This window comes from Sorex araneus, chromosome 2, assembly GCF_027595985.1.
Source record: "Sorex araneus isolate mSorAra2 chromosome 2, mSorAra2.pri, whole genome shotgun sequence".
Lineage (NCBI taxonomy): Eukaryota > Metazoa > Chordata > Mammalia > Eulipotyphla > Soricidae > Sorex > Sorex araneus.
Window position 1 is genome coordinate 338231871 of NC_073303.1, and position 27759 is coordinate 338259629.

The 27759-nt window shown below is 37.7% G+C and overlaps 1 protein-coding gene and 1 pseudogene across 5 annotated transcripts in view; both read right to left on the reverse strand.

Annotated features, from left to right (window-relative positions):
* The window catches only part of CHST9 (carbohydrate sulfotransferase 9), a 298929-nt gene that overhangs the window by 237168 nt on the left and 34002 nt on the right, over positions 1 to 27759 (reverse strand). For all 5 annotated transcript variants that reach the window (XM_055129641.1, XM_004606034.2, XM_055129637.1 and 2 more), the window contains one exon: positions 18134 to 18344. In XM_055129641.1, the coding sequence (XP_054985616.1) occupies positions 18134 to 18254 (121 nt within the window). In that variant the 5' untranslated portion in view covers positions 18255 to 18344. The remainder of the gene's footprint in view (positions 1 to 18133; positions 18345 to 27759) is intronic.
* LOC105942859 (cytokine receptor-like factor 3) lies at positions 9609 to 10428 on the reverse strand (annotated as a pseudogene).

Genomic DNA, 27759 nt, shown 5'->3' on the forward strand with positions numbered 1-27759 from the left:
GGAGATACATCTTGGTGGGCTAAGGACCTCAGCAAAGACCACCTGGCTACACATTGGGAGATCCCTTGGCAGTTACTGAAAACTAAGATATTTATTAGGAAATAATGCAGATTCTTCCATTAGACATGTATTCCAATCATTATATCACTGTCATCCCGGTCGCTATCAATTTGCTCGAGCGGGCACCAGAAACGTCTCCATTGAGAGACTCATCGTTACTGGTTCTAGCATTTGGAATATGCCACGGGTAGCTTGCCAGGCTCTGCTGTGCGGGCAAGATACTCTCGATAGCTTGTCAGGCTATTGAGAGGGGCGGAGGAATCGAACCCGGGTCGGCCATCGTGCAAAGCAAACGCCCTACCTGCTGTGCTATTGCTCCAGCCCTTGTTTTCCAAATGACTCAGAATTCTGCCAGTTGCTGACTATATCTTTTCTAATCACACTGAGGAAGTCACCTCTCACTGGATGGGATCTGTATTATCTTCTCTGAGATGAAACTGAACTAAAACACCATTGACCACCTGACCACACAAGCCCCTATTCAGACAGCTGAGTGCTCAGACATTTGGTTTGTCTTGAAATTGTGTGAATTCAAGTCCAGTGTTCAGTTATGCCTGAAAAGTGACGTTACTTCTTTGCATAATATACGGGTCTCTCCCTCCCTCAGTAAAAGGAGCCACTGTTTAGTAACATCCTAGCGAATCCTTTACTGTGCTTTATAAATAGAAATTGACATTTGCATTAAACTATAATCAGTAACAGCATAAAGACAGAATATAGTGTCCTGGTTTTAAATACTCTGGAACTGAACAACAAAAAAGGTGGGGGAGAGATGTCAAAAACAAGGGATGATTTACTCAAGCCCCCAGGACACCCCATTAGTTCTCAGAATTGCTTGTGAGCAGCTTGCTCCAAATAAGACATAAATAATGTGGCAGTGGAAGGGGTCATTTTTATGCACTGACATCACGAATATGTTCTGTTAGGATCTAACGTGATGGCCAGAGTCTGCCAACAAAGCTACTCTTTGCAAACAACCATGGCAGCAGAAAGGCAAACCTTGGATCTGTGTAGTCCCCACTGGACCATGTGGATGAAATACTATTCTGTCACCTTTCACAACCCCCACTGCTCCTAGGAATCCTCTATCCCTGACAGTCAATGCCTCTCATGAATATTCAGAGCATACAAATACGGTGAGAGGTATGGCCTTATGAAGTTATAGGAGATTTACAGGAGAGCTTTCTGGAAGGAACGGCAACACAATTGAAGTTGATATCATGATTTACATGGTACTGCTGTTCACTGTATACCTAAAAAACATTATAACCCAAAGGGTCCCCGACGTCAAAACTGAATAAATGTATACTTAAGAATTCCTGATGCTAAAAAGACACCTGAGATCTCATTTTCTCCTTAATCAGAAAATTGCTTCAGGGAAGAAGGCTTTTAGCCTTCTGGAATCCGACAACAGCTAAGTTAACTTGGTATCTTGGCAGAAATCAAGGATAAATTGACTTTTGCCAATTGTAAACAGAAACATGAAATTTATATGTAAGAGATACAGAATAGAGGGGGACTGCCAACCTGTTGCTGTTAATTAAAAATAAGATGTATGCAACTTAAACTTCAATGGCTACTGGCATAGCAGAATTTGAATGTCATTTTTCCCTCACATGCATACCTCCCATTAAAGCTCAATCAGGTTGACTTAATATATCCAATTAAAACATTAATATTTTTATCACTACAAGTGTTCACGTAAGAACATCATCACTTTCCCTTTTATTCTAAACTAACAGTTTTACAGTTCTCCCCCAAATATTGCACCTTGCTTTTTAGATGTGCTTTCCTGTTGCACCTATGAGCTTTTTCTTTAGCTTTAGGTTATCGGACATACCTTTGATCCAAATCAAACTAAGAGTCTTTACCTAATTTTCTGCCAGTGGTTCAGGGAATGGACTTCTGATTTCTGTTGATTATTGAACTGCTTCAGGGGATGGATCTAAAATGCAGGCACTGACCCTTAATGTCAATCATAAAATTCTGAGTCCAAAATTCAGAGGCAATTTCATTGTTTACAGTGTATTTCTGGCAGTGTGATCATAAGCAGCCTGACTGCTTTATGGATTTGTCTCTCTCCTGAGCAAACTTAAAAGAAGACTTTGTAAAAACCTCCATCAGTTTATTGGGTGTATGAAAGCTAGCTGCTAGACTTATTTTCTCTGTCTACTAGATATTTTCTAGGCTTATGCATCTAAAAGAGTTTTAAAACAGCATTTTTCTTAGTGTTATTAAATATGCCTTGTTAGCTAATAATTATACAATATGTCATATGGAAACCACTGAGAATGCTTTATGATAAAAACCTTTTATGTTTTAACTATATCTCATATTATAAGAAATGCAAGAATGGTATGAGCTTAATTTATATGAACTAATAATTCATAAAAAATTGGTTACAAAAGTAATTTGAAAGCTGGTATAGGACCAAGAAATATATAGATATTTATGTCTACTGTTTTTTTCATTTTCAAATAAATATTCATTGTAAATCTCTCCATATGGTTAATAATTAATATCCTGGAATTCTGCATTTATCATGGTGATGTTACTTATTAATGTAAATTTAAGTATTTCCACTAGTACCTGTGCAGTGCATCACGATACCATATAATAGGAGACATTTGGCCTTTGTGCTGCTTCCTCTCAGCATACATCTAAACCATTTCTAGGTTAATATTGAGCATCATAATTTTTGAAAAAATTAATAAAGAAATTCTCTCTTCATCAAGATTCTTCACAAAATGTGTAGCCTGCAGCCACCCACATCACAGTAAACTGTCATTTGAAAGGAAGAAAATGGCAATTGCCCAGGATGTGTCTAGTTTTTCCTCTAAGATGGGTCCAAACAACTAAGATGCTTCCTGGGATGACAGCTATTGGTCCTCAGTAGTGTTCAATCAGACCCTCATTATTTTACACTGGTTTTTAAAAATCACTACCACTATGGATAATAGTTTGCTCTATGGGCCATCTGAACAACCTAAGTGATTTTAAGATGTTCTAGAAAATGGAGACATTTCAGAAGGTCAAAATAGAGAAAATTTTAGAAATGCAGGATCTAAGAGGATAGGGATTTAGTAACTAGTAAATAAAATTTTAGTGTAGAAAAATATATATTATGTATTTTTATTTTTCAATAGATTACTTTGTTGTATATTCTATTTAATTATATATAGGATGTATTATATTATCATATTAATGATACTAAACTATCATTAAAATACTGCCTGATAAATTTTTGTTTTTCAAAAGCTCATCATCATCATAACAGAACACAATTATGTACTTTTCCTTCCATGAAACCAGATGGTGGAATCCCATAGATACTGAGAAAAAAAAACATTATTTTTTTAAAATTGTCTCCTACCAGCCCACTTACACATCTTTTAGACTGGAAAACTGAAGGAAGTGAATTTAATATTAATTCCAAATCTACCATCACGAATGTTTTAACCGGGGAGTACAGGGATAACATCGGAGAATGAGGCAACAAATATTTTAGACACAGGAAATGCTTTAGAGACACCTGCAGAGACCTAAGAATGAAAGAACAGATGGTTGGTTTCAGGGGATGAAAGTTTAGGACAATGGGAGGGTAAGTATAGCAGGAGCAATAGGTTGAGAACTTTGCCTAGAGAGTTAACTAGAGATGCTGACATGATGGACTTTGTTTTTATTTTTATTTTTATTTTATTTTTTTAATTCAATCACCATGTGGAAAGTTACAAAGCTTTCAGGTTTAAATCTCAGTTATGCAATGCTCAAACACCCATCCTTTCACCAGTGCACATATTCCACTACCAAGAATCACATTATACCCCCCACCCCCACCCCGCCTGTGTAGCTGATAAATTTCACTTTACTTTCACTTTACTTTGATTACATTCAATATTTCAACAAAATAATTCACTATTATTGTTTGGAGTTTCTCCCCCCAAGGACTTTGAAGGGCAATAATCAACTTAGGATTGTATTGAGGGCCACTGTGAGGAGAAGTGGGCTTCCTATAGAAGAAACAGGAGCATGGGGTCATCACAAATGGTAAAGAAAGGTTTCCAGGATGGCCACCGCCTCACTAGGGAAATGGGCAAAAGTTTAGAGAATAAGAGTTTAGTTTTGTACTTATTGAGGTGAAGGTCCTGAAGCTTTCAAGTACTTGCACTCAGGATGCAAATAGTGCTAGAGTCCTGTGAATGGGATCACAGTGGAAAATATGTAGAATGAAAAGGAAAGAGGATAGAGAGTAAAATGCTAGAGGACATCAAACTCTGAGATTAGGAAAGGACACAAAGTAGTTTAAAGTGTGTTCTTAGAAATCAGTCAGAGAAGAGGAGTGAAGCTAAAAAATCTAGCACCTTTAATATATAATGCTGCAGAGAGCCAAAAAAGGACTACAAAGGGCCAACTGAATTTTAAGGTAAGAAAGTTATTGGGAAAACAGTACCATAAATTGATGGGGACAGAGTGCAATAAATAAGATGAGTAGAGGGGAATGATGAAATGATGGATTACAAAAATTTCTTTTAAGAAGTTAAAAAGAGGAAATGGATAGATTGCAGGCAAATTTAAATAGGGTTGAAAGAATTGAATACTTAAGTGTGTTTTATTTTCAGATCAGTTTGAGATTGACTCATGTTTAAACAGAGATGCAAGAAAGCAGTTGAGAAAGACATGAAGATAAAAGGAGAAAAAAAAGTAGAAGATGGTCCATTAAGGAGGCAGCTCTTAGCATACTGAACGAAGTGGGGGAAGAAAAAGAGGGCAAGAAGGGAGGGACAGTTGGGAGAAGAATCATTCACTTTCTGGATACAGACAAGTCTAGTTATCATTGGGAAAGAGTGCTAAGAGATTTTGATGCTGTCCCCTTTCTGTGAAGTAGGATAGTGACCTAGAGAAACACTTGGGGGAGCAGATATGCTTGGAGCTGTGAGGGAAAAAAGTAGCATGTCAGAAATTGCCTCTCTGGAAAACAGAAGAGAAAAAGCTCAATAGGGAACAACGGATTGCCAGGCAACATTAAGAGCCCGTCAATTTATCCTGGTACCAATCTGTCTGGTGTAATTTTCTATCACAGTCCACAGTTGCCAGATATAAAAACAGACAGCCAGACTGATTTTGAGAGATGACAGCATGAAATGCAATATACTGTGAAACTGTTAGTTTATAAGTCTTCCTCATGACCTGAGCAAAACATTCCTCCAAGAATATTTCAAACTGGGGCCAAGGGAATAGCTCATCTGGAAGAGCGTATGGCCAGCACATCAAGGCTCTGAATGCTATTCTGGGTGTGGCATGCCATCCTCTAGCTCTAGCACCACTTCAGATAGCTTCCATGGCCCCTGCACACTATTTGGTGGAGCCCCGATGATCCTTGAGCATTATCACTGGTCCTGTGCTCATGGATCACTCCTGGTGGTGATCCTGGGACCATATGCAATGCTAGGGATCAAACTGGAGTTGTTGATGTGCAAGGCATGAGCCTAAACCATTGTATTATCTCTTGGTCCCAAATATGTTAGTGACTGGCTCTTGAAAGGTAGTTTGTAAAGAAAACCATAAGGTAAAGTGTCCCAAGAAAAATGATGTGTATATATATATATATATATATATATATATATATATATATAAAACTGCAATTCAACTTTCTCTGAATCTGAGACTTTTACAACACTGTTTCTTTGTGGACCTTTCAGCTAGAGAACAGAAGCATAGTTCCTGGTGGTGCATCTGGTTGCTAGATTTCTGGAGTAGGACTTGAATGGCTCTGTTCAAGTCACTTTAAGAAACAAACCAATAATTAAATATGTCCTGAGTCCATATGGCTCTCATAGAGAGGGAGAGGGGGAAAAGAAAGCCAAGATGAGATGAAAGGCAAGAAAATTGTCAGACAGACAGATAATATAGTGGGTTGGGTGCTTGCCTTGCATGCTGCAACCTAAGTTCAAATTCAAGTTCGATCCCTGGCATCCCATATGGTCCCCTGGGTACTGACAGGAGTGATTCTTGAGTGTAGAGCCAGGAGAAAGCCTTGAACATCGCCAGGTGTGGCCCTCAAACTAAAAATCAAGGAAAAAATAAAGAAAAAAAAGTTCTTTGGAAAATCACAGTTACTGGGATTTATTCTCTAGTGTCAGTTTTGTTGCTTTCTTTGCAAATTTTAATATTTCAGTTGTTCTGTACAAGGATGAGGCAGGGAGTAGATGGTTCTTTGGCTTTTAAAAACAGTTTTGTTAGCAAAATTGGAGAGGCTGGACTAAGAAATATTGCATGCCTAATCAATACCTCCTAATAGGAGATAAGTTGCCTATCGCCCTGAATTATTTAGTGAGTATGGTCTTTATATTCATACACAATGTCTGCTCTAATGGCCTGGTGATTATTTAAATTGATTCTCAATGAACTGTTAACCACTCTGTGGCAGGCATATCAGTAAAATAAAAAGTCTTATAAGAGCAAAGTCTGTATTCCTCATAGGTATCTTTCTATCCATTTTCTGAATGGAAATCTATGCATCAAAATTAACATTTCTGTGCTTGCTTCATGGGGAGTTCATTTGAAAACAAGATTTTTTAATTTCTGTGAGTATTGAAAAGTTGACCACATAGAATCAGAAAATCTTGAACTGATGTAATTTTGGAGAACCTGCTAACAGAAATTTTAAGGCATGTGAATAAGGATATTATAGAAGTATGTTCTATAAGGATATATAAGGATATTATAGAAGGAAAAATATATATAATTTCCTTACATATGTTATACATAAGGAAATATAAGGATATTATAGAAGTATGTTTCATGCACGATCATCAAAATCGTACATGAAAAAAATTAGCAAGCAACATTAATCCATATCCAGTAGAGAATAAATACATTGCACATATTCAGAAAACAAAATATATGTGTAGAATTCTGAGACATGTACCAAGATGGCAATACAGGAATAATCTGTTCTTACTTCCTCTCACGTATGCAACAAATACACAGCTAAATATGGAATAACTTATCTAGAAGAACTGAAAGACAGGTAAATAGGACTCTCATATCAATGGACCAAAGGGAAGTACTGCATATACACTATGAAATAAAGCTTGGCTATGAGGAAAAAACAAAATCCTGAAGCTTTGATGCATGTGGATGCACTGGGAGAATATCACCTTGACTGAAGGAGCCAGAAGGAAAGGAATAAATACAGAATGATACCTTTTAGAAACAGAATGTAAAGAGGCATAATAAGGAAACAACAAGTTCCCAAAGTCAACAGAATCTAAGAACAGGTGTATAGCACTGATCCAGGCAGAGAAAGGGTAGGATGGGGAGAGGGAACTGGTACCATGGTGTGAAGGGATGTGGGACTTCAGTGGACAGTGTGATGTTTGAACACTGTACCCATAAAACCCTACCAATAACAGAGTTGTCAATAAAAGTGCTTTAAAAGGAGGAGGGGGACACAAAATGCTTTGGGAGGGGATAGAGATGTACTTTCATCAGGGAGTAAAACCACTGGGGTTTCGGAAGAGAGTTGAGTCTTGCACCACACACACTGACCCTTTGGTTGCATGCAACAGTGATGAGTTCCTGGAGCCCTTGCTTTGGCATCATTTCCACAGCAAGAGAAGAATGTAGCACTGTAGCACTGTCGTCCCATTGTTCATGGGTTTGCTCAAGCGGGCACCAATAATGTCTCCATTGTGAGACTTGTTACTGTTTTTGGCATATCGAAGAATATACCAGGAAAAACTATGAGGAAGTGAATATTAAGCTATATTAAAGTGTCTGCCTGGATGGAATAGCGAAGGGATCACTAAGAAAATGATGACTGGAGGAACCAGTTGGGATGGGAGATGCACGCCAAAGGTAGATAATAGAACAAACATGATGACTTTTCAGTGTCTGTGTTGCAAGCCATAATGCCCAAAAGTAGAGAGAGAGTATGGGGAATATTGTCTGCCATGGAGGGGGGAGAGTGAGGAAGGGGGGATATACCCGGGATATCGGTGGTGGGGAATGTGCACTGGTGGAGGGATGGGTGTTTGATCATTGTGAGATTGTCACCTAAACATGAAAGCTTGTAACTATCTCACGGTGATTTAATAAAATAAAATTTAAAAAAAAATAAAAAAAATAAAGTGTCTGCCTGTGCACAGACTCATTTACCTCACAGCCTGCATAAAAGCATCATCATCATCATCATTATCCTGTTGATTGTCAATTTTCTCGAGCAGTCTCAGTAATGTCTCCATTTGTCCTAGCCATGAGATTTTAGAAGCCTCTCTTTACTCGTCCTTCCCAACCGTGCTGCATTAAAGGTTCTTTTAGGGTCACGGGAATGAGACCCATCATTGTTACTGGTTTTGGCATATGAATACGCCACTGGGAGCTTTCCAGGCTCTTCCATGTGAGCAGGCAACTCTTGGTAGCTTGCCAGGTTCTCTGAGAGGGAGAATTAGGCTATAAGATATCTGGGCGGAAGAGGCCCAGTCTCGACCTGAGGCGGCTTGCAGATCTCAGCCCCGGGTTCCTCTGCTGGTTCCTTCATGCGTGAGGCTCATCTGAACGTGTGGAGAGGGGCCTTGAGCATGGCTGTGGCTGGCTTCCCAAGGTCTTTGGCTGCCGGGGCTCTGCTCAGGGTGGGGAGGAAAACTCAACCCACCCCCTCTGAGGGGCCCCGGTGAAGACAGCCAGGTGCGGGGGCAAGAGACTCTGCATAAAAGCATAGGTTTCCAAAAAGGCCAGAACTGTATGTAAATGAATCCCACTTTTCATTCTTACAGCAGGATGCTTTGTGGACGATTTCTACTTCAAAAACTCAGGTGCGTGGGGGGCTAAATTTTGACAACCTCACATAACAACTTCTACTAAAACTAGTTATTACTCAAGTTATTAACTAGTCATTATACAAGTTACTAACTAGTTATTAAAAACTAGTCATTACACAAGGAAAATCCATCAAGAGCAAAAAAAGAGTAGGATTGCCTAATACATAGCAAATATATAATTCAGAAAAAATAAGGAGATGAAGGAACATATTCCAATTGAAAGTATTAAAAATAAACTTCCTACTGTCACTGTATCACTGTCATCCCGTTGCTCATTGATGTGCTCAAGCGGGCACCAGTAACATTTCCTTTGTGAGATTTGTTGTTACTGATTTTGGCATATCGAATATGCCACAGGTAGCTTGCCAGGCTAATTTTCATTATTAAATTGCAATGATCACTCTGCAATGAATATGACAGTATGATGGTTTTGTCCACAATATTAAAGTCTTTACTGAAAAGATAACCAAAATAGGGCCAGAGTGGCAGTACAGCTGGAACGCATTTGCCTTGCATGTGGCCGATCCAGGCTCAATCCCAGGCACCCCATATGGTTTCTGAGCACTGCCAGGAGTCACTCCTGAGTACAGAGCCAGGAACAACTCCTGAGCATTGCTAAGTGTGACCCCTCCTCCCCAAAAAAAGAAAACCAAAATATATTCAGTAAACACTTTTTATTTCCATGGCTTAACTGAGAGATGAATCTAACCATTGTAAAATCAATTATCATAAAATCGGGCTGAGGGTATCTGTGGTCTGGGGGAATCTCGATGGACTCCACTCCTGCCGGCCATCTCCCCGGGCACACACTCGGGACTGGCAGTCCACGTTGGGGTCTATGTGCAGCACGATGAACCCCGTCTCCGAGCCGACATACACATCCTCAAGGAGACTGGCCGTGCACTTGCAGAACTGGAGTCTGTCATCTTGCGCTGTAAAGTCATCGTCCACCTTACACCACCGGACTGTGGTACCCCCAGGCTTCTCTATCAGTCCTTCTATCTGTACTGGTGGGCGAGATGCTACGGGTCTATGCTTAAAATTGTGTGGTCTTTTTCTGTGTTAAGAATCAAGACATCCCACTGAGCCGATAAACAGGGCACAGCAACCAGTAAAGGCACCTGTGGTAAGCTATCCAACGGAATGTGTGAAGCCTCTTTGGTAAAGCTCCAGAGGTGTTCATTGTGTTCTCCGACACCACCACGGAGGGCAAACTCTCCTTGTTGCACCAAGTCCTCTGCGGTGTCGACCCCGTGCTCTGTAAGCTTCTGGCAGCCATCGAGGGGTTTGATGGTCTCCTGTTCGATGCTGTCCAGCTCCTGCAGGAGGCTCACCAATCTCTCATCCAGAAGCTTCCCTAGAGTTCCCTATACATCATTAAAATGCTGTTTGAGGACATCTCTTGTCTGTGATGCACTCTCTTTGATCTGCCTCCGTGCCTCCCGCAGCCGCAGCAGGCACAGCCCAGCTCCCGCCGGTAACTCTGCGCCGCCTCCACGTTCTCACCTGCCTCCCGCAGCAGCAGTTCAGGCTCCAGGTCCATGGACCCCCTTGCCCGGCCGCGTGGCTCGCCAGTGTGGACTCGGTTCCCGACTGTCCCCGGAGCCGCCGCCCAGCGGTCCAGCGCAAAGTTTGGGGCCAGAGTGATAATACAGTGGTGTGGACATTTGCCTTGCACATAATCAACTCAGGTTTGATCCTACACCCCATATGGACCCGTGAGAACTGCCTGGGGTGACCCTTGAACACCAGAGCAAGGAGTATGACCTAAGCTTTGCCAGGTGCTTTTTTGGCTGAAAGAAGAAAGAGAGAAAGAGAGAGAGAGAGAAAGAAAGAAAGAAAGAAAGAAAGAAAGAAAGAAAGAAAGAAAGAAAGAAAGAAAGAAAGAAAGAAAGAAAGAAAGAAAGGAAGGAAGAAAGAGAAAGGAAGAAAGGAAGGAAGAGAGAAAGGAAGAAAGGAAGAGAGAAAGAGAGAAAGAAAGAAAGGGTGGATGAGAGAGAGAAAGAGAAAGAAAGAGAAAGAAAGAAAGTGTGGATGAGAGAGAAAGAGAGAAAGAAAGAGAAAGAAAGAAAGGGAGAAAGAGAGAGAAAGAGAGAAAGAAAGAGAGAAAGAGAAAGAAAGAAAGAAAGAAAGAAAGAAAGAAAGAAAGAAAGAAAGAAAGAAAGAAAGAAAGAAAGAAAGGGAGAAAGAAAGAAAGAGAGACAGAGAGACAGAGAAAGAAAGAAAGAAAGAAAGAAAGAAAGAAAGAAAGAAAGAAAGAAAGAAAGAAAGAAAGAAAGAAAGAAAGAGAGACAGAGAGACAGAGAAAGAAAGAAAGAGAGACAGAGAAAGAAAGAAAGAAAGAAAGAAAGAAAGAAAGAAAGAAAGAAAGAAAGAAAGAAAGAAAGAAAGAAAGAAAGGGAGAAAGAAAAAAAGAAAGAAAGAAAGAAAGAAAGAAAGGAAGGAAGGAAGGAAGGAAGAAAGAAAGGGAGAAAGAAAGAAAGATAAAGAAAGAAAGAGAAAGAAAAAGAAAGGAAGAAAGTGAAAGAGAGAAAGAAAAAGAACGAGAAAGAGAGGAAGAAAGAAATTCAAAGTATATGGTTTTATATACAGGTGGTCACTAAATCAGAGCGAATAGGTGAATTAGAAAATTTAAGGTCCACACAGAAGTTGTATAACTAAAAAATACAATGGTAGAACTGAAAAAATACAATGGAAGAGTAAACCAGAGGCAGAGGAGTGAATGAGTGAGCTGGAAGATGAAATAGAGCTCATCCAGGCAGAATATCAAAATAAAAACTTTTAAAAGTAAGATTCCTTAAAGAACCTCTACGAAAATATCAAAGAGGAATGCTATTTGTATTACAGAGGACCCATAGAGAGAGAAATGCCAGAAAAAAATATTAGAGGTGATTCTAGCCCAAAACTTCCTGAATGTGAAGATGAAAAGACATCCAGGCAGGGACAGCCAAGAGTATTTCATATAAGCAGAACCTGAAAAAACTCTAAGACACCTTATAATTAAACTGGTAAAAGTTAAGGATAAAGACATCTTAAATGCAGCCTCCACTGCTTCTCTTCCCTTGGCTGAGCTCAGCTTTTGTGTGACTCAGCAATGATTCCTTGAACCTCCATGTGCCAAGGATCATTCTAAAGGCTAAGGCAGAACAATGGACAAAGCAGCACCTTGCAGTGGACAGTGTAAAATAAAGAAGAAACCAAGGACGATTGTTTTGTGCCTTGCAATCCTTTACTCTAAAAGATCCTTCTCTTTTTTTTTTTTGCTTTTTTTTTTTGGTCACACCCAGCAATGCACAGGGGTTCACTCCTGGCTCTGCACTCAGGAATTACCCCTAGCGGTGCTCAGGGGACCATATGGGATGTTGGGAATCAAAACTGGGTTGGCCGCGTGCAAGGCAAATGCCCTATCTGCTGTGCTATCGCTCCAGCCCCTAAAAGATCCTTCTTAACTCTAATAACCCCTCACTGAGAAAGATGGATGTTAATGAGGGTATATAAAAAAAATTAGGATCTGAGCCCAATTCTGTTTGCTAGAACCATTGAGACTTCCAGTGAGAGAAATCCAGTTTAAGCAAACACAAGTACACAAGGCAGAAACAGAAATTTGTGAGAAACTGATCAAGAGATTCACACATTTGCTCTCCCCACAATTATCCTTCTTATTCTAACCATTTTTCCTCTTTCTCTGGCTGAGCCTAGGGTCTTCAGTTGTCCTGTTTCAGAAAGTAGGAATTAACCACATAAGTAAATTTGCGTTTCCATCAGATTAGAGTCCAGGTACTCAGGTTCATAATGCCAGTACCCAAACCCCCAACTTCCCTCGCCCCACACACAAAGGAACCATTGGCTAGTTTAGATCAGCTACTAATTAATTTTCAACAGTGTTGTGTGTCTCCGAATGATGGGCCTCAGTTTTAGCCATAATCGTAATGAAAACCTGATTTTTTGTTTTGTTTTGTTTATGGACCACACCCAACAATGCTCAGAGGTTAGTTCTGATTCTGCACTGAAGAAACACTCCTGGTGGGGCTCAGGGGACCATATGGGATGCTGGGGATCGAACCTGGGGTAGCTATATGCAAAAAGAGTCCTACCCACTGGACTACTGCTCCGGTGTTCAAAAACATAATCTTTGAGAAAAAGAAGGCATCTTTTAATTTGAAAGAATCTAGAGAAAACAATTCCATCCATCCAGTCTAGAAGTAAAATTTCACATGCCACAAAATAAATTCAGTATGAAAAAGGCAAGATGAAATTTCCATCAGATTCCAAAGTATAGTGACCAGTTTGCTCACGAGGTCTAACATAAATGATCTCAAAATAAAATTCAATACTGTGGTTTGACTTTGACTGAAAGCAGCAGCCGGTATCTCCTTCTATTCACTTTCACACAATCACAGAAAGTTTAAAATATAACCTGAGTCTACTATTGTACTTTTTAAAAGGAAGAAAAGAAAAGAATATGATTTGGTTATTTTTGCACTAGAATGGCTTGTAGGATTGATAATACACATCACTGGTCAAAAAAGAACACATCTTCCTAGTATGTGTGATCAGACTATTAGAGAAACTAGATTGGAGATAGGTATTTTAAAACATCGACTACAGTTACATGATTCTTTCTTACAGTATATTTCCTAGTTAGATAACTGAACTTAAATATGGTTGCCAAATCCGAATCCTAAACTAAATTCAAGTATCAGTATTTAATTGATACAGAACAAAAAGAAATATGATAGACATGAAATAAATTTTGAAAGCTTAACTTAAAAATAGGGGGGTATCAATTAATAGCTAAAGAGTTATTAGTCTTGAATAAAAATGTTCAGTGGTTGTTCAGACAGATTTTTACAACATAGGATAAAAAACTGGAATAAAAGAATGTAAACTACCCAGTGGGATCTATTTTTGTTGCTTCACATATTAAATATGTGTATAATTCTTTACTACCTAATGGTGATTTTTATTAGTCAAATTTCTAACAAGTTTCCTAGGGAACAGAACAAATCTAAGTTTTAAAAGAACACAAACTGTCACTGCTCAATTTATCCTGCATTATTTTTCTCATGAAATGTTTAAAACTTTGAGTTTTAAAAGCCAGAGAGTGGAGGGTTAACTGAGTACAGACCCAGGAAAAGCCCCAGCACCTCCAGATATAGCCCAATTCTTGCTCCCCTCAAAAATCTGGGGTTTCATTTATTATGAAAATGATCAAACCATGCTATGGAAGGGTGAACTTCATGAAATACCAGGGACACAACTCGAGTGAGTGAGCAGATGTTAAGAAGGTGCATTCTCACTTATACATGACACTTTCTAAGGAGGTGGCTTTTGAGGTGAATATATGCTTTGGGGAAATATCCAAACACAGTATGTACCATCGTCTGGATGCTGAAAAACTAACTGAAGCATTATTTGCTGAGTGCCTACCAAATGCCCAAGTTCTGTGATATGGAACGGGGATCCTGCTAAGTGAGACAGACAAGGTCTTATCAAGCTCATCAAACAGTGACAGATGCAGAGACAGTAAACAGATAATTAAATCAATAAAAAATTAAACAAAGCAACTGCTAATTACAATCATCTAATGAAAATAAGATGGGCGCAAGAGGGAGTTCGACTGCCTGTGGAGGTGACATTTGTCAGGTGAGATAAAACAGTATTCAGCTGGGAACTGTGCGAGCACTGTGTTAGCCAGGCCAAGAGTCTAGTTTGGAGGAGGCAGAGAGGAGGAAGCAACCGAGTGAACGGAGTTTGAGGCTGTGAGTAGATAGAGCTGTACTTCACACAGCCTTGTGGACTGAGAGAAAAGGCTTCGTTGAAGGTAGTGAGATATCACTGAAAAACTTAAAGCATGCCATCCATCTCTTATGATTTGTATATTTTTAAACAGAAAGTGTATGAAAACATCTTAAATGCCTCTCACTTGGCCCAAACTTGTCTTATTGTATAAGTGAAAACAATTATGGACCATGTTTCTTGGTATTTTATTTAGCAGTGTGAATTCTACTCTAAGCTTTTTAACAGTATTGAATAGTATTAAACAGTATTAAATTTAACAGTATTAAACAGTTTCAATAGTATCGGGGTGGGGGGAGGGGAGAAGCACCTATTTCTAGTTTAGCCCTCTTCATTTCTGCATCTTTCCCAGAGAGTAGCCTGTTCCTGCGCTGGTCAGATCTTCTCCTGCTCATCCTCCCCCACACTGGTCAAGTTCCTTCCAAAACTTCCATTTGGTCAGCAACTCCATCCTTGACTATTGATGGGGCTCTTTTTCACAATTCCAACTCATTTCGCCTCATAATGGAGGGTCTGTCTTCTTTTTTTCTCCGTGGACTGTCCTTTTGTACCAAAGCCTTGGCCTGGACTCAAGACCATTTTCTCCCTTACATTCCATGAAACTACAGTCTCCTTGAGAACCAGGATTCTATCTCACTCTCTATTTTATCTCTGTATTCACCACAATGTTTAGCATCTCTGATTGTTAAGTCTTCAAAAAGTACTGCTGAATAAATGGATATCCTGACCTTGGGGGCAGCTTGCATAGATGTGTGGTCCTCTCAGACACTGACTTGCTTCTCTGTATTCAGTTCAATTATTATTCTCCCAACAAAATTGTGAGATAATGCTCAGAGCCAGTTAAATACTTCCAACCATTTTACCATAGGTCGAAATATGCCTACTCCCCACTCCCTTTAATGAGTCAGGAAACAAACTAGGGACTGTTCTCCTGAACTGTAGCCCCTGAATTAACAACTCAGAAAAGGGAAATATGAAGATAATCCATAGAATCAGGGAAGTAACAGCTCACATTCACCGTGCAAGATTCCCTGTGAGGCATCACACTAAATGCTTTGCAAACCTCATGTCCTATAATCCTCATTCAATCCTATGTAGAAAATAATATTTTCCAGATCAGAACTCCACTGAATAGATTAGAACACTGAGACTTAGAAAATCTAAGTAATTTGTTCAGGGTCACACAGCTAACAAGTGGAACTGAGATTTTTGAGATTCTCCTGAATTTTTACACAAATATTTTTATAACACAAGACATATAGCAATATCTTACCATACTTAAATATCAGAAATGGCATAATTTAATTGATAAGGCAAATGAATGCTATATCAGAATTCTGTTGTATAATTGGATAGACTGTAATAATCATGTCACACAATTTTACTCCTCACTTCTAAAACAATCCTGTCTCATTATCTCTTCCTAACATATAATAGCATATTGAAGAGTTTTTTCATGTTGGTAAAAACATTTTATTTTAATAAAAGAAACCCTGAATAACTGTGAAGATTTTAAACTAATAGATTTTTAAATCCTCAAAATAAGGATAAGAGAAGAATCTAAGCATTCTCATATACAACTGAATTGTATAGGAGAAAAAATAACTCAGGTTTAAAACCTACACTTCTTATAAAAGGTTTCTGAAACCAAGGCTCTTCAAGTTATAGTTCTAAAGTGCCCAAATAGATATTCTGATTTCCAAATTCACATCAAAACACAACTTGAGGGTTTTGTTTGTTTGTTTGTTTAAAAAGAGAATATCTTAAAAAATATTCTATTCTCTTGATGCTATCTGGAAAAAAAAAAAACAGCAATCCTTAGGTATTTAGAAATGATACAATTACAGCCCAGTGCACAAACTTAATACAAGAAAAAACTCCAGATAGAAGTCTCATTGAAGAATAATGAAATAGTTTTCTAAAGGAATTCTGGTTTTGACGTTTATACACATTGTCCTTAGCATATTGTAAGATAGTACTCTTGAAAAATTTGCTGTGAAAAACTAATTAGCATATCTCCAGATAGTGAAATCTCTAATTCTTCCTCATTGACTGCATTTCAATTTGTAGTATGCACTGAGTTTTTAGTCTGTTAATTTTTTTATTCACCCATTCAACAAACACCTACTAAAGGCTTGCCACGAGGTGACAAGATCTATGTTGGGAATTGTATTCTCAAGAGAATTACCCTATTTATTTTTATCACAGATGGTTTCATTAAATATTATAAGTTATGCTAAATTCCTGCAATAATACAAAACATAAAATAATGCAGTTTATGCAAATTTTAATGAGAATTAAGAATAAATATATGGTCTCTAGAAAATAATAATATGCAATTTCTTTTCACAAGGGTTATTATATAAATTAAACAAATCTAAATTTTATATAAGAAAAACCAAGAATAGAAATTGTAAAATAACAGCTTTATATTAGATTATGGCTCAATGCTGAATTATCTTTGAAAGCAAATTTAAGAGCTTTATAGCTTGAATACTCTAAAAGTAGATCACAATCGGAAACAAGTCATTTTTCTGTTTGTACTTTATTTCCCTAAATAGTAATAAGCCACTATCTATTTCTAGACAAAAGACAACAAATGAATTTTATGTCACCCATGATATACATTTCTGTGATGTCCTAGAATAGTTACTTTAGTAGTAATACTATCATTATAAACACATCTCATTTTGACAGTAATCGAGCACCTTTAACATGCAGAAACTACAAATTAAATGATTAACATACAGGTATAGCAGTGACTGACACACAACTACTATGAGCCTAACCTGACCCACAATCTATTTTTGCAAAATAAAAGTTTTATTGAAACACAGCCTGGTCCACTTGTATACATATTATCTAGAGCTTCTGTTTTGAATTTTTTTTGGGGGGTGTTAGAAGAGTCTCCCAAGCAGTGTACAGAGGACACAAGTGGTACTACCACTTGACCAACGGGGGGACAATTCAATATGAGAGTCTGAGGATTCAGTACTGCTCAAACACTGCAATGCTGAGGACTACCAGGGACATCCTGATTTTTCTGTAAATTTACTTAGGATTTTCTATACCAATTTTGTGTATCAACTCAAAAGTTTAATAAAGTAATTAAGAGTGGCTGATTAACGCTCAGCACATTTTAGGCGTGGTCCCAGGACTTAGTGGACACACCAGAGGTAGCTATACATTTGAGTATATGAATTCTCCACAAGCTGTCCTTGCTGAGCTTATGGGCCACTGGGTTGCTTCCCCAAGTTAACAAACATCGAAGTATTATCCCAAGCCACTAAGCAAATGTGCACCCAAAGTATAAAACCTCCCTTTCATTTAGGAGCTGGAGATTGCAGTCCGAGTCTAATTACTGCTGTAGAAAATACTGTGACTCAGAAACATCGTGGCTTATGAACTGAACATGACCATAAAAGTTTGGAAAAGAAAAGCTGATGTCCTACCTGTATGTTGTTCTTCCATCCAGATCTGCAAATACATGAAGAGGAATATCCCTGCTACTCCAAATATCAGCACTGAGAGGAACACTTGTTTGGGGTTCATGACCACTTCAGATGGCTGCATTTCTCCTCATTTCAGAAGATCACATGGCTTGTTTTTCTAGTGATATTAAATTCTTTCTTGTTGTCTCAATCACTCGTTACAGGAGATAACCTAAAATTTTTTTTAAAAAATTCACATTTTATCATGATGGCATTTCTTCCCAAATATGGTACAAATATGTAGCATATCAACAGGCCCTAAGATCAACATGAATTGTAACATTCAGTAGACATAAAAATTCTCATAGATATTCCAGGAAGGGCAATTTTCTATAAAATACTTTTTATCTTATCAAAGGAATGTACAAAACTGGTGGAGGGATGGGTGTTGGAATATTTTGTTACTGAAGTCTTATCATGAACAAATTCGTAAGGGTCAATCTCACAGTAGCTCAATAAAAAAAAAATTTAAGAAAGGAATGTACAAGCTCAGATTTAATAAGTAATATCCTAATTAGGTGAAGTGTGGCTAAATTTAAGCCCTCCATATTGTAAGAGCCAGGGTTCAGTTTACCTTAAATTAACTGTGAGGGGAAAAGAAGACTAACGTAATGAATTATTGAGAGAGTAGTTTTATCTGGTTCATGGACTAAAGAGAAAAGAAATCACTGTGTGTCTTAAAATATCTGAGGTTCAGAAACAGTAATGTTGATCTATTAGTCTCTTCTCATGTAAAAATAATATAATTCTCCAACTAAATGGTTCATTTAAGATCCCTCAAAAGCATACAAGCACAGATATTAAAGGGTCAGACAGAGTTCAGAGTCCTCTACAACATTATGATGGAAGTATAGAAAATTCCCTCCACTTACAAAAATCGACATGATATAAAAGTTTTCTTTAAATAAATATTGAAAGGATTTAGTTTTTAGAACAATCTCTTGGGGGATAATTTTAACCTTTTACTTATTTAATAAAGATATATTTATTTACTTATAAATATTTACAATTTCAATAAATATTTACTTATATAATAATTAAATAACTTTTTACTTATTCAATTCCATCAAAATCAGTGGAGTGCCCTGACAACAACCATTTAACTTTCTGTATTCCTTTTAATTTTTTCAGGTGGCACCTAGTTTTTGAGACTCTAATGGAAATGTAAATATAGAAAAAATATATATATATGAAGATCTATGTGTACCCCAAGTCTGCATAAATTATCAGTGCATTCAGATACTCTTACTGAAACCCAAACTAAGAATTTGTGATCCTAGTGAACTAAAAGAAAATATTCAGCAGCTTGGCTGATGAGTTCATATCCTTGATAGCTTGATGAACATGACCAAGGTCACAACTTTATATCTAAGGCAGGCAAAACAGATAGACTCTGTCCATTGGCAACAGTCCACATATACTCACTAGATAGGCTGAACAAATGTTTCTTTACTGTGAAGACATCACACATATTATTATGTAAAAATAATCATTTTGCTTCTCTAAATATTTATTAAAACCATCTCAGAGATGCCTGACTCTTATCTTTTTAAGAGGCATATAGAATGATGCTAGTCAAAAGTTTAAGATTCCTTTGGGAAATAGCTATGCTGGGTGATATTCTTAATCTTGGCAGAATTTACACAAACACATAAATTTAAAGATAACCTAAGAAGTTAGAATTAGGAGTTTAGTAGCAAGTGATCTTCAGATAGGAAAAAAGAGAAACCTAGCAAATAGCTAAAACTCTTCAAGAAAAAATATTTCCCAAAGTATGTGTGCATTATATTCTATATAATGTATATTATATAGAATATATTACATAGAATATGCTTTATAATATATTCTATATGTTATATAGAATACATATATAATATATTCTATATGTTATATAGAATATATATTATTTTATATAACATATAGAATATATATATGTACACACACATTTACCAGGATGGAAAGGGCCAGAGTAAGATTGCAGTGACAATCAACAATCTGAAGAACTTACTAAAATCTTGCTCTCTTTGTCTCCTGAAAAAGAGACCACTGCTAACATGTTTTACAAATGCTTTTGCGTTCATTTAAAAAAATATTTTGGTAGTAGAGAAAGTTTTAAATGAGAACAACAGAGCAGTGTTATTTTGCTTATTTGTTGAGTGACACAGATTCAAAATGAACATACTCTGAACGTTTCAAACATAGGCCACAGAGCAAAGTTCCTAAGGATATCTGTGAGTGGAAGTATTCCAATTCCCTTGAAGAAAGCTATGAAGGAAAGCCCAACTTCTCTTTTCTTGGTTCTGCAGTTAAACAATGAGCAGACATCAATTTCTGTGTCGCTGAGAAAATTCAGAGAGGAGGCAACCAGTTAAACAAAATCTACTACAACAAAGAAATAGTTGTTTATAAGAAGAAAGAGACTGTAACAGTCTTTCTGCATAATTATAACTTATCTGAGAAAAGAGAGGTTATTTAAAAATGCAGAAATCAGAGTAGAGACTTGAACCTGTGGAATCCCTGGGTGTGAAAGCCAAAAGAAGTAATCCTTGGGGGTTCACAGAAGAAAATTATTACCCACAATGTTGGAAAAAGATTAAGAATTTGCCCTTCTTTTCTTTGGGAGATGTTGCTGTACTCCGACATATCCTTCTGGGTAAGGAGCCAGTAGAAAACCCATAATTGTTATTATGGCAGATATGAGTAGGATTGAATGCTGAAAGCCACAAGGCAGAAAGGCAATCTGGTGTAAAACGAAGAGATACGTTTGATATTCCCCCATCTCAGTCCATTAACCCAACATTGGCGTTAGAAAATGGCTCTCATTAAACAAAGGTGAGGCGGTAGGAGCAGCGATATCGCTAGAAGCAAACCTGAAGGTCAGCATTGATAGGAAAACACACCTATTTGGGGATCATACATTTACCGTCATGCCTGCAGAAAAAGTGCAGACTACTGGAGACTGAAATTACTTGAAATAATGCTATTTCATGTACAGGCATTATACAACATTTTTACGGTCAAAGGCACCTCGTATTTTAAACAACTTCTTCCTCTCTCTATGCACATAAACACAGTGCTTTGAATCTAACAGGTACTACACAATGGGTTGCGCTGACTGAACTTGAAACTCCAATAACACAATACAGGTACTGGTGAGTGCCCTACTTGTAAATTCTTCTCTCAACCTCCAAGAGGAGAAATGTGGACATTCAATACTGAAAGGGGATAAGGGGTGTGGCTGAGCAGTAGCAGGCTTGGGTGAGCTGGGCTGAGGCCCTGTGTCTGATCCCTGGCACCACAAAGATAATTCTGAAAAGCGGTCTATGCAATTTTTCTGGAAAATACATGTTTAGTTTATTTGTATAGCCTATGAAAATAAACACAAAACTAACGATCTCCTTTTCAACACTTTTAAGATCATCACCCTTTCCAAAAGAATCATTTTGGTTATTAATGGAGCCAGAATACCGATCCCAACTTCCCGCCTGTAATATTATTGACATATTTGCCCAAAACAAGTGACAGTTGGAGGCCCATTTATGAGAACCTCTCACACCTCATAGCCGAGAAAGAAGTGATAGAAATGGGTCAGCCAAGATTTTATTTGCATGTTCTTTTTGAATTTTTCAAGATAATATATGTTGCCTTCAGATGATGAAATTATATTTCCTTTTAAAAATTAAAATTATAAGTATCATTTTATTTTTCTTTTGTGGGGTCACACCCGGCGTTGCACAGGGGTTACTCCTGGCTCATGCACTCAGGAATTACTCCTGGAGGTGTTCAGGGGACCATATGGGATGCTGGAATTTGAACCTGGGTCGGCTGCATGTAAGGCAAACACCCTTCCCGCTGTGCTATCACTCCAGCCCCTATAAGTATCATTTCTAATACTTAAACCCCCTAGAAATTTTCTTTGTACACATTGTCAGCTTTTCTCTATTCCATATGGATGGCATTTGCCCAGTGACATTTCTTGAGTAATTTATTTCTTTCTAGTTCTTTATGCTAGTTTTATAGTTGAAATTGCTAAATGTGTTACCGCATCTAGACATAATTGTTTTGTTGGTCTAAGAACATCTTAAAAGTTTGTAAACTAAATCTTGGCCTCTTCGCAGGTTAAAAAAAATCAATCCAATTTTTAATGGTTATTTGAGCATCTGATTTTGTGTTAATTTTAGAAAACTATGTGTACAACTATTATTTTGAATTATCTTGGTGGATATAAAAACCTATCACAAATGTTCCACATAAAAGGAAAACAGTAAGATATTCTATTACAGAAAAGAGAAGATTTTGTCATGACCTCAAAGATCTGACGATGGTAAGCTGCTGGTTTTGCAGAAGGTAAGGGTTGCTAAGTCAAAGACAGGAGCACAGACTCAGAAGCTAGGGATGCCAATAAAATCTCCTTGAGAGCCCCTAGACAATAACAATTCCTTGGCTTGGGGCCACTGTCACTGATTTCAGACTTCTTGCCTCCATAAAGATAAAGACAACAAATTTGTTTTATGTTAGTCACCCAATTTGTAATTATTTACTACAGCAGTCATAGGAAACTAGTACAGATAGAAATTTCCTCTACTTCATAAAGGGCAACTAAATAAAAAGCAATGGCTAACAACATAATGTCATAAGACTGAATTTCCCTAAAAATTAGAAAAAAGACAAGGTTGTCCACTCTTACTGTACCTATGCAGCATTCTATTACAGACACTCGCAGTTCAGTAAAATGAACAAGTAGGTTCAGGTCAAACATGGCAGTTCTTTCATAAGGGTTTCGCCTAGACCGAGGGGATGCGCACTACATCACTGCTACTCTCCATCGGTCGAGACGGTGCCTAAAGGAACTGCACTGCTCTTATACCCCTTGTCAGTCTGGAGCCTTCCTGCCTCTCTCCACACCTTCTATCCAATACAAATCTTCTGTCTTCTCTATTGCGATTTGCAAAGTACAGAGGTGTTTCACCCCAAAGTTTGGGACTTTCAGTTTCCAGATGCCTCTGATTAATTAAATATTCTTTCCTGAGAGTGTAGCAGAAAATCTCTACCACCATCTGGGTCTATGGATATTCTGTGTTAATTTTAAAACACTAACTTTCCTCTGAGCTCACTTTCTTCTTGTACTATCTTCAACTTTTCTTCGCGTAAATAGCCAAGTTAAATCATCTTAGTTTACAGGCAAAAGTATCTTTTTCTTTTTTATACTAGAAATGGCATAATTGAGTACAAATTGAGGTTAAAATAACTTTCAGCAGTCTTAAGATCAATACTCCTTGTCTCCCAATAATCTGGCTGATATTGATAAGTCAATTGTCAACTTAATAGCTCAAGTGCCCACAGTTTCAATATGAAAATATCTTATTCTAAAACATAATACTTTATGCCTATCTTATGCTTTTAGCTTGAGTACCCATAACGTTCTCCTTTTCAAGAAATTAAATTGAAGTTGTCAACAATTTTCAGCATTTTTATTTTCATTTTTGACCCACATCTGGTAGTGCTCAGGGAACACTCCTGGAGTGTCTGGGGATCATACAGAGTGCTCAGGATATAACCTGGGTTGGTCACATGCAAGGCAAGCACCCGACACACCGTACTATTTCTTTTGCCCCAACAATTTTCAGCATTTAATTGTTTCTGAAATTATTACTAAATATTAAAGTCTTTCAATACTTCCCACCTTTCATAGCTACTCATAATAATTTTTTTCTATTTTAACTATATATGAGTGAATTTTACTATGCTCATTTTCTAACATTAATTCCTCTGTCTCAACTGTCATCAATTTTTTTGTGTCACATTTGGCATCAATTTCCCTTTGTCACTTCCACCTATTCTGTTATTCAAAACTCTCTTTTCCTATGTCTCGTGACCTAATTTCTCCTTCTCCATATTCATTTGTTCTAGTTTCACTCTTTCTACATTTCAAGCTTGGAATAGTAATTTATAATAATAAATACTAATTTATTTTTATTGATGACATTCATTTATTTATAGTTATTTATGATAGGAATATTTATTTGGTCTGCACCCCCATTTCTGGCAAAGACTCCTGTAATGATAAAAGCAATAAGGTTGTTTTTATGTTAATGACGACATTTGGAAAGTTCTTAGGTTACCTAAACAATGAGTCCTACAGTCCTGGAGATAGCTCAAGGCAGAAGTGAGACCTAGTTTAGAGCAGAGCTGTGCACCACCCAATGTGGCCCCAAAGTCAAAAAGAATGAAGCCAAAAGACTCATCCTTGGTTAGGGTGTTGGAAATATTTAGTTCTATCCGTGATCTCCAGGGAGAGAGAAGAGGCTGAGGTCAAATTAATAACTAGTGGTCAATGATTTAATCAACCACGCTGATGTACTGTAGCCTCGAGAAAGACTCATAATGAGAGGAACTGGAGAGCTTCCAGGTTCTTATTCATAGGCAGGCAGGGTAGTATAAGACAGTACTATGAACAAAGGACTTCCTGCACTTGGGAGCCTTCTAGATCTTGCCTTATACATATATGGCAAGATATGTATAGATCAAAAGGATATGTATATATATGTGTATATACACACATACATATATACAAATCCTTTAGAATATTGCAGAGTAAGTAAAATGTCCTCCTGGCTTTTATGAACTGCTGAGAAAATTAATCAAAACTGGAACAGGAATGGTAGCTGGCCAGTAGACCAAAAGCAGAAAAACAACTTGGAATTGTAACTGGCAATTAAAGAGGGGGCAGTTTTGTGGAACTAAACCCTTAACCTGTGAGATCTGCTATTATCTCTGGGCAGAAAGGGTCAGATTGAGTTAAGTTTGTAGCCCACACAGGAACATAAAGAACTGGAGAAATTCTCAGTGGCAATGGATAAATCATACACACTAGAAAGTTTTCTATCCTTTTATGAGAAACTATTTCACTGTCACTGTATCACTGTCATCCTGTTGCTCATCGATTTGCTTGAGCGGACACCAGTAACATCTCCATTGCGAGACTTGTTACTGTTATTGGCATATTGAGTACGCCATGGGTAGCTTGCCTTGCTCTGCCATGCAGGCGAGATACTCTCGGTAGCTTGCCGGGCTCTCTGAGAGGGGTGGAGGAATTGAACCCGGGTCGGCTGCATGCAAGATGAATGCCCTACTCACTGGGCTATCTCTCCTAAAATATTTTAAACACATTGAAAAGCTTTTGTCAGACTGCAGATAAAAAAATTAAGTTTTTTCCTGTAATTTTGTTAACTTTCACATCCTAAGATTTATTCATGGTCTTGAAAATCTTCTATGAGTAAGCTCATTTTCAGTAGAGGATTAATTCTTTTTTCTTCCCTTCTCTTTGCATGTGTGAATGTGTGTGTGTGTGTGTGTGTGTGTGTGTGTGTGTGTGAGAGAGAGAGAGAGAGAGAGAGAGAGAGAGAGAGAGTTTGTCAAGTAAGGTTGCTCCAAATGGTATCCTTGCCTCCTTTCCACAGCTAAGTTCCATCATGGTTCACTTGGTGTTTTCGACCTGGAGTGATATTGCAGTTGTTAGAGACCCGTAATAGCGTAATAGTCTGGAGCTTAGTTATCTTCCCACTGTGACCTTGCGTTTGTGTCTGCTTCTCTAAGATTAGCACATTCTAAACACTAGTGATCCACGTAGAAATTATCAGCCTTGGGAGCCAGCGAGTGAGTACAGAAAGTGGTAAAACACTTTTCTTGCATGTAGTAAACCCCCACTTCACTCCCGGGCACCACATATGGTCTCTCACACACTACCAGGAGTGATCCCTGAGTATGGGGCTAGGAGTTAAGTCCTGAGCAAATGTGGGTGTGGTTGAACCCTCATATACAAACCCAAATAATAGCCACTTTCTTTTTTTTCACTAATCTTCTTCACCACTGTGAGCTGGTTGCAGGTCAGTCCCCTTTTCACACTTCACGTTCACATATGGACATGGATGCCACAAGGATTTAACTACTTCACTATTTCAACTTTCCAGCAGTTTCCCTACAGAGTCTGGCACACTAATCATTTCATCCCATTTCATTAGATCTTTTATTTACTTCTGTTACTGATTTTTAATATGCTTATTAATTTTTATTCTTTAAAAAAATTCCTCTACTGATTTCTTTGTAAGGCCAATTAAAAAAAACACAGTTATTTCCTTCTGTTGAGCAGCTATCCTACATAAAGATTTCAAAGTTTTGGGGTGTTTTTTTTTCTCTGTAAATAAGGGAAAATGAAATCTTCCTCATGAGTATAATAGCTATAGAAAAGATTAAGCAAAACAGAATATGTCATAATCTTCTGGGAAACTATTAAAATGGCATGAAATTAAAAGTAATTTTAGTAACAGGGTTCAAGGGGTTTAATGCTTCTATTTGATAACTTTCATATACATTTGTGTACATTTCATGTACATAAAAATTTAAGATATATTATCTCTAACAACTATAGTGAGATCAAATTGTGGTATATGTTTTAATAATAACCAATTATAGACTTGTTCTGTTAAATTGAAATAAATTATATAGTACCCAACTTATTCAAGAACTGTAAGATGTGTTAAAAAGCATAAAGCAGTAAATCTGCAATGAATTACCGCAAGTGAAAGATGCAGGTGAGCAAATGGACAGTGTCTCGTGGTAACCCTTGATCTCTAACTATTGAAGTAAGGTCACCAAATGATGGGGAAGAGGATTTCAAGGAAAAAGGAGTGGCTAGAAGTGACACCAGGAATGGGGTGGAAAGGAGTGTCTTTGGCACTTAGTTCATTGTGTTTCATCACACAAAACATAGATTATATACTATATTTCTTTATAAAATTAATCTATTTCTCTACTAGATGTTAATTTATAAGTGCCTTCTTAAATGGAGGTACAATAACTTTGTACACCAAAAACATAGACATTAACACTATTTTAACCTGTTGATCCTAATTACAATAAAATCTATTTTAAAACAAAATAAAGTGAAAGATGTCTGAGCACTGTGACTAGGAGCACAACCCCCTGATGGAGGGTGGTGTACAACAAGAATATGTGAAAGCACCAGAACTAGAAGACTGAGGAACTCCAGAAAGCCCAAGTGCAAGTAACAGGACTAAATGTGTGTGATCCCAGCAAGCACCATGGTCAAAGGTTATAAGTGATACAACTGGACATGCATCCTTCAGTGAGAATCCCAATAAAATGTGCAAATGTGCAAACACTGCAACCAATCCCCACTCTTCAAATTAACAAAGTGAAGGGGAGGGAAAAATAAATTGAAAAATCAGAATAAAAAGTATTATATTTATGTAACCATAGAAGACTTTATCAAGACCAAGAACCTGACAATGGTGTGTATGAAAGGCAGAAGAATTGATTTCCCAGGGTTCAACCTTCTAATGACTGCCACAGACATCTCGATTCAGAATTATGAAAATCTTCATGAATATTTTGTCAACTGGCTGATTTTAACCAACAGGGATATTACTCTGGATGAAATGGGCACTATGTCATCACAATGGGAAGTGGCAAAGGAGGCCAGAGTGAAACGGCCCCAGGATGTTGCTAGCTTTGCAAATGGTAGAGATGACGGCAGAGCGCCATGAATCAAGGAGTGGAGATGGCCT